A 27,361-nucleotide genomic window follows, 5' to 3' on the forward strand; every position below is an offset into this window, starting at 1 on the left:
AAAAATGCCCTGGATACATCACCTATCTATTTATGGTTTAAAGAAAAAACTGTTGAAATCTTGGTAAAAGGCATATTCTAAGTAAGCAAACTACATTTATTATGGTACATGTGACTGAAACACAATTTAGGAAAGCAAAATAATTTAAACGCAGTCTGGAAAAGAACAAAGCTGGTAGAACTATGCCATACCCATTACATAAGAACACAAGCGTTGCCATACTGGGACAGACTGAAGGTCCATCAAGCCAATCTAGGTCACAAGTACCTGGCAAGATCCCAAAAGACTAAAACAGATTTTATGCTGCTTAGCCTAGAAATAAGCAGTGAATTTTCCCATGTCTGTTTTAATAACACAACGCAACAATGATTTTGCTACTGAGAGAAAAACATGTGATTTATACTAAATTGAACCAGCCGATTCCAAGTATGAACTCTGAATTTGCCTGACACGTCTAGATTTTAAGTTATACATGCAAAGCCTATTCACTTATAATATTAATGCATTATATATTGGAAACATGGAGAGAGGTTCCATAAAGACATTTCTACAATGGAGAACAGATATCAGTGGAGGAGAAGAAGGACGACAAGAGAGATTTGTCAAGCGAGCGGAGTTCACGGGGAGGAATGTAGGGAGAGATGAGAGCGGAGAGGTAATGGGGGGCTGCAGAGTGGATGCATTTAAAGGTCAGTACGAGAAGTTTAAACTGAATGCGGAAGCGGACAGGGAGCCAGTGAAGTCACTTGAGGAGCGGGCTAGTATGGGTATAATGATTCTGGCGGAAAACAAGTCGTGCCGCAGAATTTTGGACAGATTGGAGAGGATAGAGATGGCTGAGCGGAAGACCAGTAAGAAGTAAATTGCAATAGTCCAAGCGAGAGGCGACAAGGGTGTGGATAAGGGTTCTGGCAGCGTATTCAAAATGTGGCAGTTAATGTGACGTGTAAACTGTTTTTTGCCCTCCATTTTTATTATCTCTTTTTTCCTGGCCTGCCCCCTTCCTCCATCTCCAGTACCATCAAGGTTAGTGAATAGATAAAAATTTGATGATGCCCCAGAGGATTCCAGCAGAATAACAGCAGATACATCAGCATGGGAAGGGCTGCTTTTCCTCCTTGCAGTCCCTATCATTTCTTTCCCGTACGTGGTGCTGGACAGGTGGAAGGGGGATAGGGACACAAAGGGTTGATGATGAGGGGGGATGGAAACACAGAAAGGTGATACTGGATAGGGCAAGAATACAGACACAGAGAAGAGGAATACTTATCATGGTGGGAGGATAGGAGCAGGGGCACAGGAAATATTAAACAGAGTGATAGCGACACAGAGGGAAGATGGATAGTGGACATGGAGAGAGAGGAAATGTCAGATGGATCAAGAGGCCCTGGCAAGAGAGTTAAGAAAAGACAGAGGAAAGTAGAAACCAGAGACTGGGACCAGCATGAAGAGGAAAATTAAATGACTAGACAAGAAAGTTAGAAAAAAAGAATTTTATTTTCTATTTATTGATTGGAAAATATGTCAGTTTTTGGAATGTGCATCTGCCAGAACTAGTTTTAGATATGGCTGGGGCCTGCAAGAAAAATCTCACTCATTTGTCTTCAATCTCCAGCATTGTGGTGGTAAATCTCCAGCACTAGGATGAGCCACCCTTGGCATTTCTGCACACGGTACGGAGCACTCAAAGTAAACAGGCCAAAGTCTGAGATGGTGACTGTAGGTGGTATTTGGGGAGCCCTGGAGAAACTTGATTCTTCAGTAGGTAACGTTACTGCTGACTTACAACTTTTGTCATCAGAAGTAAAAGGGCTGAGTGTGAGAAGTTCAATTTAAAGAACATTCTGACAAGATTCTCTCAGTAGAGCAAGACCTGTGTTCAGTGAAAAATGTTAATAATTACGACAGTCAAGATAAAATCTTTTTGGCTAGGAAGATTGAGCATGTTAAAAAATTCTTTGAGGCATCTTAATCTTTGTCTCATTAATTTTCCTAAAGTTATTGGGTTAATTCCAAGAGAGTTATGGTGGAGATTCTTGGAATAGCTTCTGCCTCTGTGCTAGTAGGCAAGCTATTTTATCTGATGAATCCACAGAGGGAATCCTTTGTTGGGGGTGGAGATTGGTAAGGCTGCATCCCAACAAGTAAGTGTTTTTTTTTTATCTTGTTGGAAGAATCCAGTCTAGGGGTTGGAGAGAGATCTACTCAACTTTTATTATTTGTTTTGTGAGCAAGATTTGAACTTGATCATGTTCTTTACTTCAAAAATATGCAAAAGTTGTTCATGGGGTGTAGAGTGTGAATTTTTCCTGACCTCGTGAAGGCCGCCCAGGAAAGGCATAAGGACTTCTTGACTATGTTATGAAGCAAGAGAATTGGGAGCTTTGTTTTTCCTAAGACATCCATGTAAATGTTTAAGTTTGTTCAGGTTATGTTTTCTGTACCCCTGAACAACTTAGGTTTTTTCTTGATGCCAAGAACCTCACCAGTAGTGGTGCTAGAACCACTCAGGCAGATGCAAGCGGCACAGAATTTGGACTGAATTTGTCATACGCTTGGTTTATGGGTGTGCCTTTTTCAATGATTAACATTTCCAGTTATTTATTTTTTTTAATTTCTCTTTCCTCTTTTAATATACATGTGGTTGATGAGGTTATTGTTGCGTTAATATTATTTTGTTCCTTTGATCTGTCGCCTTTTTCAAGAGTATGTTGTTGTAAGTGGTGATCTATTTCTGAAAATAAGATGTCTTGTAAGGCTGATTTCAAATCTATGTATAAGAAAGAAAGAAAAGAAAATACTAGCATAAATGGCAAAAACTGTACCTATATTTCAGGGAGCAATACAAGGGCCCTGTTTACTAAGCCGTTAGTGTTTTTAGCACATGCTAATCATTAGCGTGCGCTGTTTACGTGCCCATAATATTCCTATGGGCATCTACACGGTTAGCGCACACTAATTTTTAGCACGTGATAAAAATGCTAGCGCATTTTACTAAACAGGACCCTAAATGTCTGTGCCACAGTTTGCTGTGTGTCTCCAATTTAACTTAGGGGCCCTTTTACTAGTTGCGATGAGCACTAATGTGTGCATACCACAAATTAAAATGGCATACCACGGGGCACTCTGAGGTGTCCCGCAGTACTTGTGCATGCACTATTGGCGCAGTAAAAAATAAAATGTATTTTGTCCCATGGGGGCAGATCTGGAGGTGGAGAGTGGGTGTGACTGCGCTAATCAGTTATCGCAGCCACATTGTCGCAAACTAACTCATTAGCACAGGATTAACATGTGATCTGTTACCACCTATAGAATGAGCGGCAGTACTGGCCCATGCGGTAATGGCCACAAACCAGTAGCAGAAAATAGAAAATCGACCATTTTCCAGCTGTGACAAAAAGTGACCTTAGCATGTGGAAAAGACCTGCATAAGGGCACGCTATGGCCACTGTTTTTGCTGCAGCTTTGTAAAAGAGCCCCTTAGATTGCTGATCTAAGAGGTGTTGACTCATCTGTTATAATTTTGAATCATTTGAATACATTGTTTGGATGTTTCCTCTGGATGTGAATTTATGCACCTGAGGGAGGTGTAAGACGAAATGTGGCCATGCTGGGTGATGCTTATATCCAGTGACTGATTTTAACACTAGTAAAGAGATTATCACCATGCTACTTGTGGTTGTCATCCAACTCTATAATTACCTGTACCTACATTGAATTTTATAATCTATGCATGTACTTGCAAATTCCACCTGTGCTTCGCCCAAACTCCTCCTCCATACACTCCTACCACCAAAATACACACCTCCATATTAACATGCATACTTTTATGCCAATTGGAATTTTATAACAAGCCACATAATGTGCAAAATGACTTTTTTTTTTCAATCTTTTATTAATATTCAATTACTTACATAGAGATGATATTACATCAAAATGTTTAGAAATTCACAATATTTTGCTTAACTCAATAAGCTACAGTAAATATAAAAATAAAGAAAGAATACAAATATCTTTTGTCCACAATAAAAGGATCCAAGAATAGGAAATAAATCCAAACATCTAATACATAAATAGAATTATATCATAATTCAAACTGACCAGAAGGATTTTAGGATCATGCAGCCTAGACAGCACATTAACTGGAAGAAACCATTTCAGGGGTAACCCTCACATTCTCTCTAGCAGTAATAAATTCTTGTAACAAATGAAGAAAAAGGAAAGTTCAAAAACCTTAAGTTATTCCTTCTTAACTGATTTTCAGTATATTCCAATTTGCGTGCCTGGGCTTTATTTTCTTTAATAACAGACACCAATGTGCAAAATGACTTTATAAAATCCCCCCTAGAGAAGACAATTCTACAACTAGGCACCTTCATTTAGGCACCCAGAGTATGTGTAGCAGAAACCTATTCTGTAACGAAATCTTGGCTCCTAGGTTCCATTATAGAACACTAGAGTGACATAGCATTGGTGCACAACTTATATTCCACCAGTGTCGCTACGCTCATATTAGCCTTCTCCTCAAGTCACTTCATTGGCTCCCTATCAGTTTCCGCATACAGTTCGAACTCCTCTTATTGACTTACAAGTGCATTCGCTCTGCAGCTCCTCAGTACCTCTCCACTTTTATCTCTCCCTACACTCCTCCCCAGGAACTCAGTTCATCTGGTAAATCTCTCCTACCTGTACCCTTCTCCTCCACTGCCAACTCTAGACTCTGTTCCTTTTATCTTCGCCGTATGCTTGGAATTGACTTCCCAAGTCAAGTCAAGCTCAGACTCTGGCCATATTCAAATCTAGGCTAAAGGCCCACCTTTTTGAGGCTGCTCTTAACTCCTAACTACTGTTCACTTGTTCAGTACCCATGTCTTTTTTACAGTTTACAATTTAAAGGGCCCTTTTACTAAGCCGCGTGGGCGCCTACGCGTGCTGAATGCATGCCAAATTGGAGTTACTGCACATTTACCGCATGGCCCTTGTGGTAATTTCAGTTTTGGCGCACATTCGCTACATGCGTCTGAAAAATATTTATTATTTTCTGTCACGCGGAACAGATGTGCGCCAAGTGGCATTTGATGCGAGTAGGTCATTACCGCCCAGAATATTTACCACTAGGTCAATGGCTGGCAGTAAGGTCTCAGACCTAAAATGGATGCATTGCAATTTTGATTTTGCCGCACGTCCATTTTTGGCAAAAAAAAGAGGCCTTTTTTACAGGCGTGCTAAAAAATTGATCAGCGCGCGCCCACACCTGCGCCTACACTACCGCAAGCCATTTTTCAGCACACCTTTGTAAAAGGACCCCTAAGAGAACCAGTACATTGTTGGGAGATACATTAATATATAAAAATACAAATTCCATAAACAAGGAGCAGTCCATTAAGGGCCCTGCTTACTAAGGTGCGTTAGTGTTTTTAGCGCACCTACACTTAGCGTGCGTGCTAACCATGTAAGCGCCTATAGGGATATTGTTGGCATGTACATGATTAATACGCGTTAAGAATGTTAATACGCCTATAACGCTGCTTAGTAAACAGTGTTTAAAATTTATCGAAGAAAAAGTTTTCAATTTCTTGTGAAAGAATAAATAATTTGTATCAGTCCTGATAAATTAGGGTAAAGAATTCCAGAAAAAAAATTGCTTGGAACAGGAAAGAAGAATTAAGCTTATCTTTGGAAGAGGAAGGGCAAAGCAACAGCTGATCCTGCAGTTAAGAGGAGTACCTAAACAATGGTGTGTCTAAGAAATTAATCACAAACTCAGAAGACCATAAAAAGTTTGAAACACCAGGCATGCTAATTTAGATAACATAGAGGCCTGTATAGGGAGCCAGTGTAATTTAGCAAGAAAAAGCGAAACACTATCAAACTTCCTAATCTGAAAGATGAGTCATGCTGAAGTATTCTGGAAGAGTTTCAGTTTGATCATTAGCCTAGATGACAAACTCAAATACAGAGAATTGCAGTAATCCAGATGTGGAAAAAACTGACATCTGGACTAAGAAAGCGAAATGCGCTTCATAGAAATAAGATCAGGTTAGGTGTAGCTATTTTAGTTTAAAAAAAAATGTTTTTCTCCATAAATGATTTATCTGAGGCTCAAAAGGATAAGGAAGAGTCCAGAATGATACCAAGTACTTTAGATTTAACTTCTACTGGTAAGAAAGTGCCTGAAGATAAAGGAATGGCATTAGAAGCAGTTACTCCAGAATCTTTAAACCAAAGAATTTTAGTCTTGTTAGTGTTCAGCTTTAGCATATTATCCAGTGCCCAGTGTTAGATCTTATCCATACAAGACAGTGTTCTGTTAAAGGTATCAGAAATATAATCAAGAGCAGGAATTAACATCACTATGGGCTCATTTTCGAAAACAGAAAAATGTCCAAAAAGTGTTATAAAGCACCATCTGGATGGATTTCTTCTCAAAATGTCTAAATCGGTATTTTCGAAACCTAGTGTGTCCAAATCACAAGAGGGTGTGTTGGATGCATTTTGAAGGCGGGATTAAGGCAGGCTTAGGGCGTGCCTAACCCTTGGATGTTTTACAGCCATAATGGAACAAAACTAAAACGTCTAGGGCGAAAACCTCAACGTTTTAGTCTAGACCTGTTTTTCTAACAAATAAGACACAAAAAGGTGCCCTAAATGACTAGATGGCCACTGGAGGGATTCAGGCAGGGTCGGTCTTAGGCAGAGGCGACCGAGGCGGCCGCATAGGGCCCCGCGCCTAAGGGGGCCCCGCGCGGCGTGCCTCGCCTCTGCCTCGCCGACCACGCTCGTCTGCCCTTCACCCACGTCGCGAGTCTCCTCGTTCCCCTGCTGCTCTCCCTCCCTCCAGCCACCTGAGACATCTCCCGTCTGACCTTCCCCCTCCCCGCCAAATGACCCTCTTCTTTCGCCCGCACCTCAACTGACCCGACCCAGCATTAAAAAAAACCTTCAAGCGGCGGTGCCGGTGCCTCGCGTCTGAGGGCAGAAAACTCGCTTCGTCGTTGGCTGGCCTTCCCTCAAGTCCCGCCCTCTGATGTAACTTCCGCAAGGGCGGGACTTGAGGGAAGGCCGGCCAACGACGAAGCGAGTTTTCTGCCCTCAGACGCGAGGCACCGGCACCGCCGCTTGAAGGTTTTTTTAAATGCTGGGTCGGGTCAGTTGAGGTGCGGGCGAAAGAAGAGGGTCGTTTGGCGGGTCGGGGGGGGGGGTCAGACGGGAGATGTCTCAGGTGGCTGGAGGGAGGGAGAGCAGCAGGGGAACGAGGAGACTCGCGTCGCGGGACGTGGGTGGAGGGCAGGGGGGTTACTGGACATAGGTGGATGGCAGTTGGCAAGGGGGGCAGGAGGGTCGCTGGACATGGGGTGGATGTAGGGGAGGAGGGCTTCTGGACATAGGGGGAGGGCAGGGGGCACAGGAGGGTCACTGGACATGGGTGGATGGCAGGGGAGGGCATAGGGGACAGGGGGTTGCTGGACATGGATGGCAGGGGGGACAGGAGGGTCGCTGGACATGGGTGGATGGCAGGGGAGGGGGTTTCTGGACATAGGTGGATGGCAGGGGAGGGCAGGGGGCACAGGAGGGTCGCTGGACATGGGTGGATGGCAGGGGAGAGCATAGGGGACGGGGGGGGGGTTGCTGGACATGGATGGCAGGAGGGACAGGAGGGTCGCTGGACATGGGTGGATGGCAGGGGAGGGGGTTTCTGGACATAGGTGGATGGCAGGGGTGGGCAGGGAGGACAGGAGGGGCGCTGGACATGGGTGGGTGGCAGGGGAGGGGGTTTCTGGACATAGGTGGATGGCAGGGGAGGGCAGGGGGCACAGGAGGGTCGCTGGACATGGGTGGATGGCAGGGGAGGGCATAGGGGACAGGGGGGGTTGCTGGACATGGATGGCAGGGGGGACAGGAGGGTCGCTGGACATGGGTGGATGGCAGGGGAGGGGGTTTCTGGACATAGGTGGATGGCAGGGGCGGGCAGGGAGGACAGGAGGGTCGCTGGACATGGGTGGATGGAGGGGAGGGGGTCTCTGGACATAGGTGGATGGCAGGGGAGGACAGGGGGGCAGGGGGGTTGCTGGACATAGATGGATGGCAGGGGGGACAGGAGGGTCGCTGGACATGGGTGGATGGAGGAGAGAGAAGAAATGCTGGACATGGATGGAGGCGAGGGAAGAGTGAGGAAGGAGATGAGGTGAGGGAAAGGAAGAGAGGAGATAAAGTGCACATAGATATAGAAAATAGGCAGAAGCTGGATCCACTGGACAGTCAAGTCTGCGGAGGACCCAGCTTTTACTTACGGATGTAGGGCAAGAAATGAAGAAGAAAGGCAGAAAGTAAAGAAATAAATGGAAAGGAAGCCCTGGAAACGGAGTTAAGAGGACAGATAGCAGCACAATCGGATACTGAGCCAGCATGATCAGAAAAACAAAGTCACCAGACAACAAAGGTAGAAAAAACTATTTTATTCAGGATTTATTAATTGGAATATGTCAGTTTTTGGAAATGTGCATCTGTGATATTTTTCATGTAAGTTTTAATTTTTGTAGTATTGCTACATACTGAGTCTGACTTCTTGAGGTAACTTTCCAGTTCAGTATTTTGCATTCATGTGTTTTTCAGGTGTGATCAAGGAAGGTACAGTATTCTGCTAGCGTATAGTTTGCAGCCCTTTTTGTTTGTTTTTTTTCACTAGGATGTGCACTGGTGTTTTAGAGCCCGGTGTAATTACAGTTGCCTTTCCACGCCACGCATAAGGTTGTAGCTCGTCCTGTCCTTGGAATTAGTGCTGTTTATGGTTTGTGAAGGTTATGAGTGTGTTTTTGCACACATTTGTGTATAGTGTTTTGCAGTGGAGAGATTGTGTGTTGGCCTTACTAAGGTGGCACCAAACATTGGAAAGGGTGTAGAGCCTAAATCATGACACACTATCTCTAAAAGGGTGTTTTGTGGCTCTACATGAGAATTGTGATATTATGATCCCTTGCTAGCTTCATATTGTTGATAATCTGCATTTTCCGTATGGCTGGTATATTGGTGTATAAGGTATTAATTGTGACTTTTTTTTTTTTTACTTATTTTTTTTCTGTGTGTTGTCAGACAATTATGGATGACAGAGTCGGAGTCTTCTTGAGTCAGAGAGTTGTGGTATATATTTTAAAACAATTTTAATACCTTGGTGGTCTATATGTTTTTATATTGTACATTATATTTTACATATCACTTAATTTTATTGTATATCTTTTCATTTCATTTTTATTTTATTGCATATATGGGTTACAGAGTAATAGGGGAATTTGAAAGTACTGAATCTTTTCTTAATATTTTTCCTTTATTCTCCTTTGTTATGAGAATTGGAACTACTAATTGTAGTGGACTTGAACTGAATAATTTCTGGGGAGGGGAGGTTTCATGATAGCATTGTGCTTATTATTTCAATCAGTTTTTTGTACAAGTTTAGCTTCATTTGTCTTTGAAATTTCATAAATAAAAAAATGTTCTAAAAATGGAATAATTTTATCAATGGGGTGGAGCTAGGGTGGGGGCGGGGCTATGGTGGGGCGGGGCTATGGTGGGGTGGGGCTAGGATGGGGCCCCACCAAATTGGTCTGCATAAGGCCCCGCACTTGCTAAGACCGGCCCTGGATTCAGGAATGACCTCCATTACTCCCCCAGGGGTCTCTGACCCCCCCTCCCACCTCCACAAAATGTGAATAAAGATAGTATTCACTAGCCTGTATAACAGACTCAGATGTTATAGTCAGGTCCATTACAGCATGCATGTCCCTGGAGCAGTGTAGACAGGTGGACCCAGGCCTATACCTCCCTTTATCTGTTACACTTGTGGTGGAAAAGGTGAGCCCTCCAAAACTGACCAGAAACCCACTGTACCCACATATAGGTGCTCCCTTCACCCATAAGGGCTATTGTAGTGGTGTACAGTTGAGGGTAGTGGGTTTTGGGTGGATTTTGGAGGCCTCAGCAGACAAGATAAGGTAGCAACAGTGAGATGTGTACATGGGAGCATTTCTATGGATTCCACAGCAGTGCCTCCTTGCTCTCCTGGGATGTCTGAGAGACCAGTCTGCTAAAAATGCCGACCCCTTCTACATCCCAATGGCTTGATTTTCTACGTTTTTCACTTGTTCCTTTTTTTTATTAATGACCTGAAAAGATAAATGCATAGAGCACAAAACCTCGTTACAAATGGTATTTTTGAAAAAAAAAGACATTTTGGTTTTTTGAAAATGGTTATATTTACCATTCAGATTTGGGATATTTAGTGCAAAGGGGGAGATTCTATATATGGTGCCTAAAAAATTGGCTCTGAAATCAGTGCTAAGCATATTCTATAATCCGTGCCTAGATTTAGGCACCGATTACAGAATACACTTAGTTGATATTTCAGCGCCGAAATCTACGCATACCCATTTACACCAGCGAAAATGTGGTGTAAATCCCAGTGCGTACATTTATGCTTACTGGACCATATTCTATAACTAGGCGCATAAATTTCAGAACACCCACGAAATGCCCATTTCCCCACCCATAACTACACCCCTTTTTGCCTGTGCATGTTAGAAGTTTGGCGCACATCGTTACAGAATACGTCTAGCAAGTTGTGCACCTAAATTCTAATCAGTGCCAATTACTGCTTATTATTGCTTGTTAAGTGCTGTTATCAGCGCTCATTAGCTTGTTGCGTTATGCGCATTGTTATAGAATCTGCACTGATTTTGGCGCAGATCTCATGTCCAAAGTCTGACTTAGATGTCAAATCTAAAATGCCCCTCTATGTCAACTGCACATGACAAGAGATGTTCATCATCATTTCATCTAACTAGGGCTAGAGTGGTCATAAAAAGATTAAAAAGTAATGGAAACAAAGGGGAGCCTTGAGGGACACCACATCCATGAATGAGAACAGTTGCCATCCATATATACCATTTCTATATATAATAAGCTTGAGCTTTGTGGTATCTGTCAGCAGCCCACTGTAAGACGCCTATTTGAAGTGGCCATAGCTGTCAACCCTAGAATAGAGTAGGCCACACAAGCCAGCATGATGCATTTATGATAGTCTTAGCAGCCCACAGGACTCCAAGTAGGACACAACATTGAGACTGATGGTCAGGTGAGTCTAGGGAGGTATCTGGGAGAGATAGCTTCCTGGCAAGGGTATGGGCTCTGGGGTTAGGCAGGGGCAAGATAGAGAGAGGGCACATCCTCCTGTGAATTTCACAGATTGTCAATGAACTATACTTCAAAACTAGGTATAAATTTATTTTGATTTGTACAATGAGTAATTTATATTATTGAATTTGTGTACATTTCCAATGATAAAATCCAGTTATTAATGTTATTTTGATTTATAGCTTATAGCAAAATTGCAAGGCCTGGACTGGAAAACCCTGTGGAAATTGGGTGACCTGCAGATGAAACTAGGGGTTAGCCTTGAGGAAATGTTGACTGTTGTGGAGAAAACACTTCATCCTGAGCCATACAGCAGAGAGGAAATTTGTAAGAGCTTGGGAATTAATTTGGAAGAGCTTCGTTCTATCATCCTTAGCCAAAATACACAAGATGGTAAGTCTATAGCTATACTACTACTTATCATTTGAATAGCCCTACTAGATGTACTCAGCACTGGCTGATACAGTGGAAAAAAGGAGAACAATATGTTGCAGCCTGCAAAATCTAACCTAAGAATGATCCTATTCTGAGATTTTATTGAATGATTTTCTGGTTAAACTGAAAATGGTATCAAAACCTTTTGAAATTTTAAGGCGTTCAACACCTATTTTGAAACTTGGTAAAAATTCTTCAAGAAAATATACGTATGTGTAAATAAATATGTTTTGTAATAGTTAATGGTTGGGGTACAATCAAATTTCTTTTTTTAATTTGAAGGCATAGTTACTAACATGCTTTAAGGGAATAACAGAAGATTTTTACAGTTTAACATACATTAAGAGGGGAAGTTATCAAGAAGCCTCTTTTACAAAGCTGCGCTAGAGATTCCCAGTGTGGCAAATGAGAGGAAGCCCATTCAAATCCTACGGACTTCCTTTCATTCGCCACACAGTAATCACTAGCATGGCTTTGTAAAAGAAGCCCAAGGTGCAGTCAAAGTGGGTATAGTGAACCTATGCACATAGGGGTAGATTCAGTAAATGGTGCTCAAAAATTGTCAATGAAAAAAATTAGCACTCAATGTTATTCCAGGGGTGTAGCCAGACTTCGGCGGGAGGGGAGTCCAGTGCTTGAGGTGAGGGGGCATATTTTAGCCCACCCCCCCCGGTGCCGCCGCCCCCCCGCCATTGCCGACCGCTCCTGCTGCCGCCGCCACCAACTTTGACCCCCCCCCTGCCGACAACCCTCTTGACTCCCCCTCCCGCCGACAACCCTCCCCCCGCCGCTGCCTACCTTTGCTGGCGGGGGACCCCAATCCCTGCCAGCCGAGGTCCTCTTCTTCCGGCGCAAGGCTTTGTTCTATTTCTGTGAGTCTGACATCCTGCATGTACAACGTGCAGGATGTCAAACTCACAGAAACAGAACGAAGCCTTTGCAGATCAGCCAGCGGCCGCGTTGCTGGCTTATCTGCAAGGTCTCGTTCTGTTTCTGTGAGTCTGACGTCCTGCACGTACAACGTGCAGGGTGTCAGACTCTGAAACAGAACGAAGTCTTGCGCCAGAAGAAGAGGACCTCAGCTGGCGGGGGTTGGGGCCCCCCACCAGCAAAGGTAGCCCACGATGACGGCGGCGGCGCGGGGGGGGGGGGAGGGTTGGTGGCGGGAGGGGGTATTGAGAGGGTTGTTGGCAGGGGGGTCCAGGGCCAAATCTATGGGGGCCCAGGCCCCCGTGGCCCCACGTAGCTACGCCACTGTGTTATTCTATAATGGGCACTCAAAGATGAGTGCCCATTGTAGAATAGTACCGCCTACCAATTTCGGTGCCCAAATTTAGGCACTTAAACTTATGCTTGCTAAAAGCAGGTGGGCACATTTCCCTGAATTCTGTAACATGGCGCACACATTTTAGGAATGCCCCTGATCTGCTCATTTACCTCTTATGGCCACGCCCCCTTTTGAGTTGCACACTAAGGGGCCCTTTTACTAAGCCGCGGTAGGGCTAACACGCAGGTAGTATGTGCTAAATCGACAGTACCGCTGCGGTAGCGTGGGCACCCTGCAGTAGTATCGAAGTTAGCGCGCACTGTTTCCCACGCTAAAAAATAATTTTCTACCATGGGGCGTTCCTGACGGTAATTGGCAGTGCAGCCACATTAATGTGCGCTGTCTGATTACAACAGGAGTAGCATGTGAGCCCTTAATGCCAAGTAACTAGGTGGCATTAGTCTCAGGCAGTAAATTGCCATGCACTACTTTTAATATTAGTGCACGGCTGTTTACTGTCCCTTTAAAAAAAGGCCTTTTTACCGGCCGCAGTAAAAAAAATGGCCCAAACTAACGCAGGCCACTTTTTACCGTGGCTTTTGAAAAGGTCCCCTATGGGATTTGGGTGCACATTGTTATAGAATAGTGCTGAGCAAGATGTTTACGCAAATCCAAATTGGCACCAACTAGCACCCAATTATTGACACTAATTGGCTTGTTAATCAATTTTGGGTGCCATTAATAGAATCCAGGGGGTAGCGTGCAGGGCTCATGCACGGTTTGTAAATACATTTCTGTGACAGTTCCACTTTAATGTACCATCAGATCATGCAATAACTAGCTATTTATCAACTTCTTCTAGAAGCAATAAATTAAAATAGAGCTAAATGACATCATAATATATTTAATATAATATATATTGACATGCATGGGTTGTAACAAATTTCTGTACATTTCTGGAAAAGTTATAGAAACATTTTGCAGTCACTTCTGTGACCAGCATCCAAAAATCTATAAGAAACACCCAGTCTTATTATGGAAACAAAAATCTTGCTGTCCTGTGTAACCAACAAGAAGTAAGTGTAAAAAATCTCAGGGCACAAGAATTGACAAGGGCCATGATTACAGTTAAATGCTGGCAAAGGATAGCGAATACATGGGATCTTTTGTTTGATATTTATTTATCACTTTCAACAAAATTGAATCTTAATCCACATATAACGCAGTCAAACTCTAAACCAAAGTGGATATATGTGTCGATACCAAGCTTTTATTTTCATATGAATGCCACAAGTATGTTGTTGCATAAAATAAGGAGAAAAGGCCTAAGAAATCCATGGTAATATAGCATCCTATGGACCGGTCTGTGGTGTTCTAAATTAAAGCAATACTCTACAGACCCCGGTCTATCTTCGGCCAGAAAACCCCATAAAATAACCAACTTTAACTTTAATCATTTCAGCTTATCTATAAAAACAACATGTAGAATTCTGTTTAGCATGCAGCGCGCTTACCTTTTCCCAATGGGACCCATTTCACTATCAAGCTTCTTCAGGGATGCAGTGCTACAAAACCCCCCGAAAAAACATATGTATAATGTTTCAATTTTTAAGAAGTTTGCAAAAACTTACTCCCCTGTTTACTAAACTTAGCTTATCTGCAGCAGGGCCCATTTTACTCCTATATGCCCTGCTGCAGATAACTCCAGCTAAGCTTTAGTAAACAACCCCCTTAGTATCAAACTGAGGCTACTCTTGTGACAAACCTTTAACTGACTTCCACCATCTTGCTTTCCCTGCTGACATCAGCACGCTACCAGCGATTCAATATAGATACTCAATAATAATAAGACTCTATTTCCCACCTTACCTTTCTCTCTATCACCTGTCTCTACCTACCCATCCATCCTATTACTATGTTATACTTAATTTCCTACTTTACATAACAAACTTCTGTGTTACCTATTACTATGTAAGCCGCATTGAGCCTGCTTTTAGTGGGAAAGTGCAGGATACAAATGTAATAAATAAATGATGTAATCAATCCAGCATTCAAAACTCTTTCTTTTGTACTTAATGTTCAATCACCGTACCTTCTAAAAATAAACACGTGAACAAAACAAAAATAGACATATGTGAAAAAAATCAAAGAAAAAATTAAAGAAAAACTGCCCATTCTATTGCTGAAGGGAAACCAAGATGGCAAAGTCAGTTAAAGGTTTGTTACATGAGTATCCTCAGTTTGATACTAACTTTTTGCAAACATCTTAAAAATTTAAACATTATATATATGAAGTTTTTTTTTTTTTTTTGGTTTTGTAACACTGCATCCCTGAGGAAGCCTGATGGTGAAACGGGTCCCATTGGGAAAAGATAAGTGTGCTGCATGCTAAACGGAATTCCACATGTTGTTTTTATAGATAAGCTGAAATGATTAAAGTTAGTTATTTTTAAAGGGTTTTTCTGGCCGATGATAGACCAGGATCTGTAGAGTATTGCTTTAATTTAGCACAGCACAGACCGGTTCGTAGGATGCTATATTATCACGGATTTCTGAGGCTTTTCCCCCTTTGTTATGCAATAACATGAGTGTGGTATTCATATGAAAATATAAGCTTAGTGGTATTTATTTACGCCATGTGTTATACTGTCATTAAGGGCCCTGTTTATTAAGCCTCACTAGAGGTGCATTAGCGTTTTTAGAGCACTCCAGGGCCGCTGAGAGACTGAGCCAGGCCCGGAGCAAGGCTGCCCCCAGCCCCCAGCCCCTCCCTAAGGATCGCCGCCACCCCTGCCTCTCCCCAATCGCTACTGCTGTCGCCTCCCGCTCCTGCTCCCAGGCTGCTGGCACCGCAGTCCCCAGTCTCCACCTACCTTCCTTCAGCTCCCTTCTGTCTGCCATCCGACCACCTTCATTAAAAAAAAAATCTTGAAATCAGCAATGCAGTGCCTTCTGTGTGAAAGCAGCAGATCGCCTCAGGCGGGCCTTCCCTCACTGTGTCCTGCCCTCCTCTGATGTAGCTTCCTATTTCCGCGAGGGCGGGACACAGTGAGGGACCGATATGCCCATATCACCCCTCTCCTCAAGTCACTTCACTGGCTTCCGATCAGGTACCGCATACAGTTCAAGCTTCTCCTACTTACCTACAAATGTACTCGATCTGCAGCCCCTCACTACCTCTCTACCCTCATCTCCCCTTACATTCCTACCCGTAACCTCCGCTCACAGGACAAATCCCTCCTTTCAGTTCCCTTCTCCACCACCGCCAACTCCAGGCTCCGCCCTTTCTGCCTATACTCACCCTATGCCTGGAATAAACTCCCTGCACCCATATGCCAAGCCCCCTCTCTGCCCATCTTGAAATCACTACTCAAAGCCCACCTCTTCAATGTCGCCTTCGGCACTTAACCATTGTATCTCTATTCAGGAAATCTAGACTGCCCCAACTTGACATTTCGTCCATTAGATTGTAAGCTCCTTTGAGCAGGGACTGTCCTTCTTGTTAAATTGTACAGCGCTGCGTAACCCTAGTAGCGCTTTAGAAATGTTAAGTAGTAGTAGTAGGGAGGTCCACCCGAGGTGATCTGCCGCTTTCATACAGAAGGCGCTGCCGATTTCGAGATTTTTTTTTGTTTTTTTAAATGAAGGTGATCGGATGGCCAACAGAAGGGAGCTGAGGGTAGGTAGGTAGGTGGAGACTAGGGACTGCGGCGCCGGTGGCCTGGGAGCAAGAGCGGGTGATAGACCCTGGCGCCGGGCCCTCCTTGGAGTCCCAGGCAGTGGCGTAGGAAGGGGGGGGGCGGTGGGGCGGTCCGCCCTGGGTGCACGCGCTGGGGGGGGGTGTCGGCTCGCTGGTTCCCTGCTCTTTCTGCCCCGGAGCTGGTTACTTCCTGTTCCGGGGCAGAGAAAGCAGGGAAGCAGCAGAGCTGACGCAGCTCCCAGTGATGTGCACTGGGGGCGGATCGGCCCTCCCGCCTGTCCCCTGCTGAAAGGTAGGGTGCGTTTCGGGGGGGGAGCGCTCCGGAGGGGGGGCGCCGTGCCCTGCACCCGGGGGGGGGGTGCGCAGCTGCGACCCGCCCCGGGTGTCAGGCACCCTCGCTACGGCACTGGTCCCAGGCCTGGGAATTTTTGCCCCCCGTCCCACCCTCTTGGCAGCCCTGGTGCACGCTAAGCATTAGCACGCACTAACTGTGTAGACGCCCATAATATTCCTATGGGTGAACACACAGTTAACATGTGCCAATTTTTAGCATATGCTAAAAATGATAGCGTACCTTAGTAAACAGGGCCCTAAGAATGCACATGAGCCTGTCAAGAAATGCCTTATCATATAGTAATGTGCAAGCCATCAATTAATTCACAATTCCTGTATACAACTGTGACATTCTAGATATTTGGCAGATTTCTGCTACTTTCGTATCAGTCAATCTGCAAAAGATTAAAAAAACTCCTTCTGAATGTAAATGCCAAGTTATATACAGTGGGGGAAATAAGTATTTGATCCCTTGCTGATTTTGTAAGTTTGCCCACTGACAAAGACATGAGCAGCCCATAATTGAAGGGTAGGTTATTGGTAACAGTGAGAGATAGCACATCACAAATTAAATCCGGAAAATCACATTGTGGAAAGTATATGAATTTATTTGCATTCTGCAGAGGGAAATAAGTATTTGATCCTGTTGGATTATTTGTAGTAAATAATTAGCAGATTTTAGTACACACAGCTTCAGCTTTAGAAATGTTAATTTCTTTCTTCATCTCTCTCTCATTCACCCCTGAATAATTCACTGCTGAGTCACTTTAAAGTTGAAGTAACAAAACATCTGTTTACTCACAGTTTGCAGTTAGATTATAATCAGACAGGCTTATATATACATATTACTATACATTTGTATTATCAGCTCCTTCCATGTGCTTAGATGGTAATGGATGCTCACACCACCATAGATCCTCTCAGGTTAGGAGAGATCATGAGCTCCATGTGCTCCATGTGCTGCATGTGCTGCATCTAACCCCCACAGGAAGTTGCATAGCTGTGTGACCTCTCTAAGTAATTCACATCAGAGGTCACAGAGTAATCACAGAGAAATAATAGGTGACAGGCAATGCATGTAAAATACAATTACATTCCAACAAACCCCTTCTCATGCATAACTGTCATGCAATTATTTATTCATACAAAGTCCAAGCTTTATACGCAGATTCACAAAATGTTCTCTGGGTAACGGTTTGGTCATGATGTCAGCTGTCATCTCACTGGTGTGACAATAGTGTAGACTTATGACCCCATCTTTCGCCAACTCTCGCACGTTGTGGTATTTCGTTGCGATGTGCTTGGTGCGTGACTGAACCTTGTCATTCTGTGACAGTCGGATGCAGCTCTGATTATCTTCCATTATCTGGATTGGTCTCTTTTCAGCTATTCCGAAATCCAGCAAAAGTTTTTCAATCCACATCAGTTCTCTGCACGCTTCCGATACGGCCACATATTCAGCTTCTGTAGAAGACAAACTCACAATACTTTGTTTATGACTGGCCCATGAAATTTGTACATTTCCATACATAAACACATATCCACTTGTGGATTTATAATCAGAATGATCCCCTGCCCAATCTGAATCACAGTAACATATTAGTTTTGGATTACTATTGGCTGAAATCTTTAATTTACAATCAATGGTACCCTTTAAATACCTTACCATCCTTTTAACTGCAGTCCAATCTGATTTGGTAGGTGAGCTGACCCTTCTGCTCAAAATTCCTACTGCATTTGCTATATCAGCCCTGTATGTGGTAGCTAGATATAAAAGCTTACCTATGGCTGATCTATATTGGATGTTATCTGGTAAAGGTTCTCTTACTGTTTCATCCTTCAGAAAATCAGTGATCATGGGAGTGCTTACAACTTGGGCATCTTGCATACCTAAACTTTCAATAAGCTCATTTATTTTCTGCTTCTGGCTTAGAAGATAAGAACCATCATTTTGTTTCTCAATTTCTATACCAAGATAGTATGACACATTACCCAGTTCTTTTATCTCAACATTGAGGTTTAAACACTTTACAATGTCCTTGTACTCTTGCTCACTTTTGCTTGCAATGAGCAGATCATCAACAAAAGCTAAAATGTATGCATATTGTCCATTTGTGCACCTAGTGTACAAGCATTTATCTGCTTCACCTTGCTTAAATCCTAAATTTGTCAATATTTCATGCAATTTATCATTCCAACATTTTGCACTTTGCTTTAATCCATAAAGACCTTTGTTTAATTTACACACTAGCTGTCTTTGTTTTGTATTTATGAAACCTGTTGGTTGTTCCATGTACAAGTCTTCAGTTATATCTCCGTGAAGAAACGCTGTTTTCACATCAATGTGGTTGACTTGCATGCCTTTTGAGACTGCAATGCTCAGAAGTGTTCTGATTGTCGTGTGTTTCACTACAGGTGCAAACACTTCATCAAAATCTTCTCCATATTTTTGAAGATATCCCTTTGCCACTAATCTGGCTTTATACCTTTCCACTTTTCCTTGTGCATTCCTTTTTAACTTGAATACCCATTTGCATCCTATAGCTTTCTTGCCAGGAGGTAATTTTGTAAGAATCCAAGTATTATTTTTATCCAATGCATCAATTTCTTCTTGTGCAGCTTTATGCCATTCAGCAGCTTCTTCTGCTGGCATTTTCTCAATCTCATCCCATGTTAAGGGCTCTTGAGCTTCTGCTGACTTTGTTAGGTAAGACAGTCTTGGGGGTGGAACACCTTTGTTTTCCCTGGATGAGCGTCTGACAACAGGTTGGTCCGACCTTTCCGCATTCTCTAAATCTGAGAGTCCTTCTCCAATTGATTCCCCTTCTCCAACTGTACTGTCTTCTTCAATGATCCTTTCTGTGTCTGCTTCCTCTGCCTGTTCCTCGTTAGATACAGATGAGTTGCTTTCAGACATCTGCCTTGGTATGGCATTTATATACACTGGCATGTCTATTATGGTTCTAGTTTCATATTCTGGATGATAAGGCTCATCTGGGATAATCCAGCCTTTATCAACCCTCTTGTTTTCATCAAAATATGTAACATGTCTTATGCCAACAATGCCAGTTTTCAGATTCAAAATTCTATATCCTTTGTGTCCTGGAGCATAGCCAACTAAAATGCCCCTTTGTGTTGTGGAATCCAGCTTATGCCTTCTTTGCTTTGGTACATGAGCATATGCTGTACTTCCAAATGTTCTTATGTGTGACAGGTTTGGCTTCCTACCATGCCATGTCTCATGTGGTGTGCGCTCAGCGCCTTTAGTTGGCATTCTGTTTTGTAGGTACACTGCTGTGAGAATGGCTTCCCCCCATAGTCTTTTAGGGAGATTGCTATCTGACAGCATACATCTGGTCATTTCCACAAGTGACCTAAATTTTCTCTCTGCAACAGAATTTTGCTCTGGTGTATAAGCTACTGTTGTGATATGCTGAATGCCTTCTTGTTCTAGAAATGTGCGCATGCTTTGTGAAGTGAACTCACCACCATTGTCGGTCTGAAGAACCTTTGGTTTTCTTTCAAATTTATTGCTCACCATGGCTACGTATTTCTTCAGCATGTCTGTGACTTGACTTTTTTCTTTCAGCAAATAGGCCACACAATATCTAGAGAAATCATCCAAGAATATTAGCACAAATCTGTTATTTCCCAATGATGGGATATTAAACGGTCCACATAAGTCACTGTGTATTAAGTCCAGTACTTTATTACTCCTATTTCCTGTGTATGCAGGAAATGAGGGTCTCACACCTTTTTGAGTAACACAGTCTATGCATTTCTCCATTTTACCAGCATCTGCACTTATCTGAATGCCAGTGGCTAGTTGCTTACTGTAAAGATCCTGGATCACCTTAAAATCACGATGTCCCAGGCGGCGGTGCCAGATTTCCAGACTACATTTACCATCATTCTTCCTTACTTGCGCCATATGTGAGGCTTCACCTGAAATGTTCAGCTTATAAACATCATTATGCATAAACGCTTCAGCATACACTTCATCATTTTTAGAGATTGTGCACTTACTGTTTTCAAAATGAATCACAAATCCCTTCTTATCTAATGTAGATACACTAAGCATATTGCAAACTGCTTGGGGAATATACAAGACATCACTTACAGGAATTTCTTTAACTTCATTAGACACTTTGCATTTTAAGAATCCAATACCTTTTGCTTGGATCTTAGCAGTCCCTGCGTTTGCAGTTTTAAGAATACCTTCTTCTGGACACATTTCCTGAAAGAAATTCTTACAATTGGTTAAATGGCATGTGCTCCCTGAATCCAAAATCCAAGTACTTTCATTTGAATTATTATTTACCATAGTCAAAGATTTTTCTGCCATTAGAAAGCCCTTGTGTTTATCTTTGTCCTTCATACATTTCCTGGTTTGAAAATTCTTTAGTTCCATTGGCTTAGGTGAGCTAGAGGGAGTGTTTTGTGTTTCCTTACACCATTTAGATACATGTCCCTCCTTTCCACATGAGTAGCAAATCAGCTTGCCCTTGGGTGGAGTTTTCCCATAGCTCCGCCTTCCTCTGTTCTTTGCCAAGAAATTTGTTTCATTTCTCTCTGACTTGCTTTGAGAACACATCTCCTCAGAATCATTTATTATGCATTCCTGCCTTAGTTTTGATGTTGTCTGTTCAAAAGATTGCCCTTCAATGGCCTCATTTACAGACCTAAAAACATCAAACTTCTTTGATAGTGAGGTAAAAAGAAATGCTCTTTTCAATGCATCACACATGGGAATTCCAGAAAGTTCTAGCTTTTGAAATGAAGACATAAGATGCATAATGTGATCATTACATTTACTTTTATCCCTTAATTTGGTTTCATTCAACTCTGCCAACCAAATTGGTTGCTGCTTTGCATATGTAGTTGCATACATAGTTCTCAGTTTATATAAAATGTCCTTTGGTGTATCTTTTCCCTCCACTAATATGGCTTGTTTCTCTGAGAGAGCTTCCAAAAGCATGCACTTCACATAATAGTTTGCATTGTCCCATTCAGCCATATTTTCAGCTGTTCTGTCTTGGTCTAAGCATATATCTAATCTTTTTGCTCGAAGGAGACATATGAATCTTAATTCCCACTGCTGATAATTAAACTCAGTTAATTTAGGCACCTTGAGAGAATAGAACAATGGTGAATTTCTTCCCTCAGCCATTTTCTTAGCCTTCTGTCTGCTGTGTGGGGGGAGAGAGAGACAGACTGATTCTTTCCTTTAAAACTTAAGAGAAAAATGTGGCCTTTTTTTCTGCCTGGTAATATTTCTCTTCTTTTTCAATTCCTGAGCCCTGGGCCCATAACCCTTTTGTTGGATTATTTGTAGTAAATAATTAGCAGATTTTAGTACACACAGCTTCAGCTTTAGAAATGTTAATTTCTTTCTTCATCTCTCTCTCATTCACCCCTGAATAATTCACTGCTGAGTCACTTTAAAGTTGAAGTAACAAAACATCTGTTTACTCACAGTTTGCAGTTAGATTATAATCAGACAGGCTTATATATACATATTACTATACATTTGTATTATCAGCTCCTTCCATGTGCTTAGATGGTAATGGATGCTCACACCACCATAGATCCTCTCAGGTTAGGAGAGATCATGAGCTCCATGTGCTCCATGTGCTGCATGTGCTGCATCTAACCCCCACAGGAAGTTGCATAGCTGTGTGACCTCTCTAAGTAATTCACATCAGAGGTCACAGAGTAATCACAGAGAAATAATAGGTGACAGGCAATGCATGTAAAATACAATTACATTCCAACAGATCCCCCACCAACCAGTAAGAGATCTGGCCCCTACAGACCAGGTAGATGCTCCAAATCAACTCGTTACCTGCATGACAGACAGCTGTCGGCAATGGTCACCTGTATGAAAGACACCTGTCCACAGACTCAGTGAATCAGTCAGATTCTAACCTCTACAAAATGGCCAAGAGCAAGGAGCTGTCTAAGGATGTCAGGGACAAGATCATACACCTGCACAAGGCTGGAATGGGCTACAAAACCATCAGTAAGACGCTGGGCGAGAAGGAGACAACTGTTGGTGCCATAGTAAGAAAATGGAAGAAGTACAAAATGACTGTCAATCGACAAAGATCTGGGGCTCCACGCAAAATCTCACCTCGTGGGGTATCCTTGATCATGAGGAAGGTTAGAAATCAGCCTACAACTACAAGGGGGGAACTTGTCAATGATCTCAAGGCAGCTGGGACCACTGTCACCACGAAAACCATTGGTAACACATTACGACATAACGGATTGCAATCCTGCAGTGCCCGCAAGGTCCCCCTGCTCCGGAAGGCACATGTGACGGCCCGTCTGAAGTTTGCCAGTGAACACCTGGATGATGCCGAGAGTGATTGGGAGAAGGTGCTGTGGTCAGATGAGACAAAAATTGAGCTCTTTGGCATGAACTCAACTCGCCGTGTTTGGAGGAAGAGAAATGCTGCCTATGACCCAAAGAACACCGTCCCCACTGTCAAGCATGGAGGTGGAAATGTTATGTTTTGGGGGTGTTTCTCTGCTAAGGGCACAGGACTACTTCACCGCATCAATGGGAGAATGGATGGGGCCATGTACCGTACAATTCTGAGTGACAACCTCCTTCCCTCCGCCAGGGCCTTAAAAATGGGTCGTGGCTGGGTCTTCCAGCACGACAATGACCCAAAACATACAGCCAAGGCAACAAAGGAGTGGCTCAGGAAGAAGCACATTAGGGTCATGGAGTGGCCTAGCCAGTCACCAGACCTTAATCCCATTGAAAACTTATGGAGGGAGCTGAAGCTGCGAGTTGCCAAGCGACAGCCCAGAACTCTTAATGATTTAGAGATGATCTGCAAAGAGGAGTGGACCAAAATTCCTCCTGACATGTGTGCAAACCTCATCATCAACTACAGAAGACGTCTGACCGCTGTGCTTGCCAACAAGGGTTTTGCCACCAAGTATTAGGTCTTGTTTGCCAGAGGGATTAAATACTTATTTCCCTCTGCAGAATGCAAATAAATTCATATACTTTCCACAATGTGATTTTCCGGATTTAATTTGTGATGTGCTATCTCTCACTGTTACCAATAACCTACCCTTCAATTATGGGCTGCTCATGTCTTTGTCAGTGGGCAAACTTACAAAATCAGCAAGGGATCAAATACTTATTTCCCCCCACTGTACATCAATTAAAATAAACTTACAGTTGTTGACCTGCAGGTATATTCAAAAGGTATCGTTGATTGTGAAACAAAAGGACAATCCCAAAGCACTTAAAAACAATGCAAGCAACTTCCGTTGCTTAAAATATACATGATGACAGCAGAGGAAACACGAGCATAGGATATAAAGATGACCCTTTAATATCACGCTATCTAGTGAGGGGAAAGGAGAAAATGATACAGCAATTATCCTCCTCCTCAAATTTCAGCAAGCTTACTACATGGTCAACAAGAACATTATAATCTGCTATTAAATACTGAAAAAGAAACGAGAGACTTGGCAGAATAACAGAAACAACTCTGGAAAGGTCTAAAACAATAAACAACTGGAAAGAATACAGCAATAATTGGAATGACAGTGGCACACCCTTGTGAAAGGCCTGATATGATGGGGGGAGCCAGCCAGAAAATTTTCGTTTCGTGTCGTTTCCTGTGCCATTTCCGGGGACGTTACATAAGTACATACGTATTGCCATACTGGGACAGACCGAAGGTCCATCAAGCCCAGCATCCTGTTTCCAACAGTGGCCAATCCAGGTCACAAGTACCTGGCAAGATCCCAAAAAAGTACAATACATTTTATGCTGCTTATCCTAGAAATAAACAATGAATTTTCCCCAACTCCATTTTAATAAAGGTCTATGGACGTTTCCTTTAGGAAGCCATCCAAACCTTTTTTAAACCCTGCAAATCTAACTGCTTTTACTCCATTCTCTGGCAACGAATTCCAGAGTTTAATTACAAGTTGAGTGAAGAAAACTTTCCTCCAATTCGTTTTAAATTTACTACTTTGTAGCTTCATCGTGTGCCCCCTAGTCCTAGTATTTTTGGAAAGAGTAAACAAGCGATTCATATCTACCAGTTCCACTCCACTCATTGTTTTATAGACCTCTATCATATCTCCCATCAGCCATTCATTTTTTAAGTTCCAATAATTTTTATTAAGAGTTTTATGTTAACATGACATTTGCTTATTTCCAATCTGACGAAGAAGGGCAACCTTCGAAAGCTAATCAAGAAATGTATTAAGTTATGTCCAATAAAAAAGGTATCATCTTATTTTCTTTTCCATGTTTTATTTTGTTTGATTTCTATTGATAATGTTAACATTAACAAAGTAAAAATAACCAATAACAAAACAGCAAGGATAAAACTGTGAGAATATATAGCAACAGCCACAGCAGCAAGTCAGAATATACATGAGACATATAACAAAATTGATTAAAGAAATATATAATGGTAAATTATCATAAAGATCACAGTACCTGCACGTATTTATGGTATTTTACAGAATAATGTAAAAGGTTTCCAAACTTTTTCATGATGAATTATAAATTTGGACTTTCCAGCTATGTAAGATTCATGTTTGTAAAATAAACATGTAGTATTCCACCATTGTTGGAACGTTACTTTGGCATTGTCTTTCCATTCAGATTATTGTAAGTGCAATAGATATCAATATAACATATAACTTCATATTTTCTACAGACAAATTATGATCAGATATTCTGGCTGAATGGAATATGATATGTTTGTATAATAAAGTAGTATGAAAAGGAATAATGTCCAAACTTCGGACGTTCATTTTACTTTGTTTTCATTTGGCCATTTTTCATCACATGTGCAAAGTTGTTGAGAGCGCACTATGCACGTATGCGCTGTAATTCACATATGTGCTATGGGCACACTCTTTGCAAATAGCACACGCTCTCTCACTATTATCGGCTAATGATAAAATGCATATTTTTGTTTTTTTTTTCTGCTCATTTTAGTTTGGCAGTGACATGGGATAAGTTGTTGGCATTTCGCATCTCATTGCATATGAATACCCGTTCCTAGGAGAGCTGGGAATTGCTGTCAATCTCCAGATCAGGGAGAAATTAATAATCACTAAATCTGTAGTGTGCCAATTTTTTAAGGATGAGTTGTTGATGTTTTAAAGGTCTGTTTGTAATTTTGATTTTGTGTTGTTTTTTATGTGAATGTTGTTACTGTACAGGGGTATATAATAGCAGGAGTTAGTGAACTGCTTCCTAGAGGGTTGACTAATTAAAAACAGGATGTTTGCGCAAGGCAAAAGTCACCACCTTCTGTACACAACTGAATTTCCTCGGTGTCTCAAGCAAGGGGCTGATAATATCAGTAGGCACAAGCAAGGAATAAAGTCATCATTGTACTACAATCACTTGGCTGTGTGCGGTGTTTCTTCAGTCCTATGCCTAGTTAGCTATCCGGGAGGTATTGCTCTGAGGATGGGCTGTACACAGCAGTGGCGTAGCCAGACTGCCAATTTTGGGTGGGCCTGAACCCAAAGTGGGTGGGCACAAATTTTTCTCTCTACCCCCCCCCCCCCCCCAGCAAAATGTAGTCACACTCAGATGCATTTGTCACACAGGGTAAAGTGCTGCTTTTCAGTGCATCAGATTTCAGACAATTTATTTAATAGCCTTAACACCCTTTTCAGTGAGCTTTCAGAGGTCAAAACCTCCTGCCTCAGGTCAGTATAATGCTGTTACGGTATCCTCTCCTGACCTAAGGAAGGAAGTATTGGTCTCTGAAACTTTATTAACACCATATTACTTTATCCTAAATTAAAAATAAAATTATTTTCTTTACCTTTGTTGTATGGCCATTTACTTTTTCTTATTGTGTTGCTCCCAGTCTCTAGATTCTGCTTTCCTTCGTTTTCGCTTGACTCTTCTGCCAGGGTTTCCTGGCCATTTGTCATTTTTCTCTCCTTTTTCTTTGCTTTCTTCAATATTTTTCTGCCTCTCTCTGTGTCCAGATTTAATTCATTCTTACTATCCATTCTTTAATTTCCTTCATCTACTTATGGCTTTTCATCCTTTTCTCACCCTTGTTCTCCCCATGCCCCTTCCTCTTATTCTCCAATCTTTCACTACTCCCCCTTTCCATGCAGCAGCTCTCCTCTTTCTCTCCCCATCCTTCCAGTGTCTCCCCTCTCTCTCCCCATCCTTCCAATAGTCTCCCCTCTTTCTTTCTGCATCCTTCCATCCAGTGTCACCTCTTTCTCCCTACCCTTACATCCAGCGTCTTCCCTCTTTCTCTCCCCATCCTTCCACCCATCTACCCTCTCTCCTGATCCTTCCATCTAATGTCTCTCTCCCTCCTTCTAACCAGTGTCTATCTCTCTACCCTTTTCTGTTCAGTGTCCCTTCTCTCTCCACATCCTTCCACTCTCCCCTTTTTCTCTGCATCCTTTCA

The 27,361-nt window shown here is 42.5% G+C and overlaps 1 protein-coding gene across 2 annotated transcripts in view; it reads left to right on the forward strand.

Moving 5' to 3' along the window:
• GALK2 (galactokinase 2) overlaps window positions 1-27,361 on the forward strand; it is a 209,304-nt gene that overhangs the window by 158,290 nt on the left and 23,653 nt on the right. For both annotated transcript variants that reach the window (XM_030189569.1, XM_030189568.1), the window contains exon 8: window positions 11,367-11,577. In XM_030189569.1, the coding sequence (XP_030045429.1) occupies window positions 11,367-11,577 (211 nt within the window). The remainder of the gene's footprint in view (window positions 1-11,366; window positions 11,578-27,361) is intronic.

The sequence above is a fragment of the Microcaecilia unicolor genome, chromosome 1, assembly GCF_901765095.1.
Source record: "Microcaecilia unicolor chromosome 1, aMicUni1.1, whole genome shotgun sequence".
Classification (NCBI taxonomy): domain Eukaryota; kingdom Metazoa; phylum Chordata; class Amphibia; order Gymnophiona; family Siphonopidae; genus Microcaecilia; species Microcaecilia unicolor.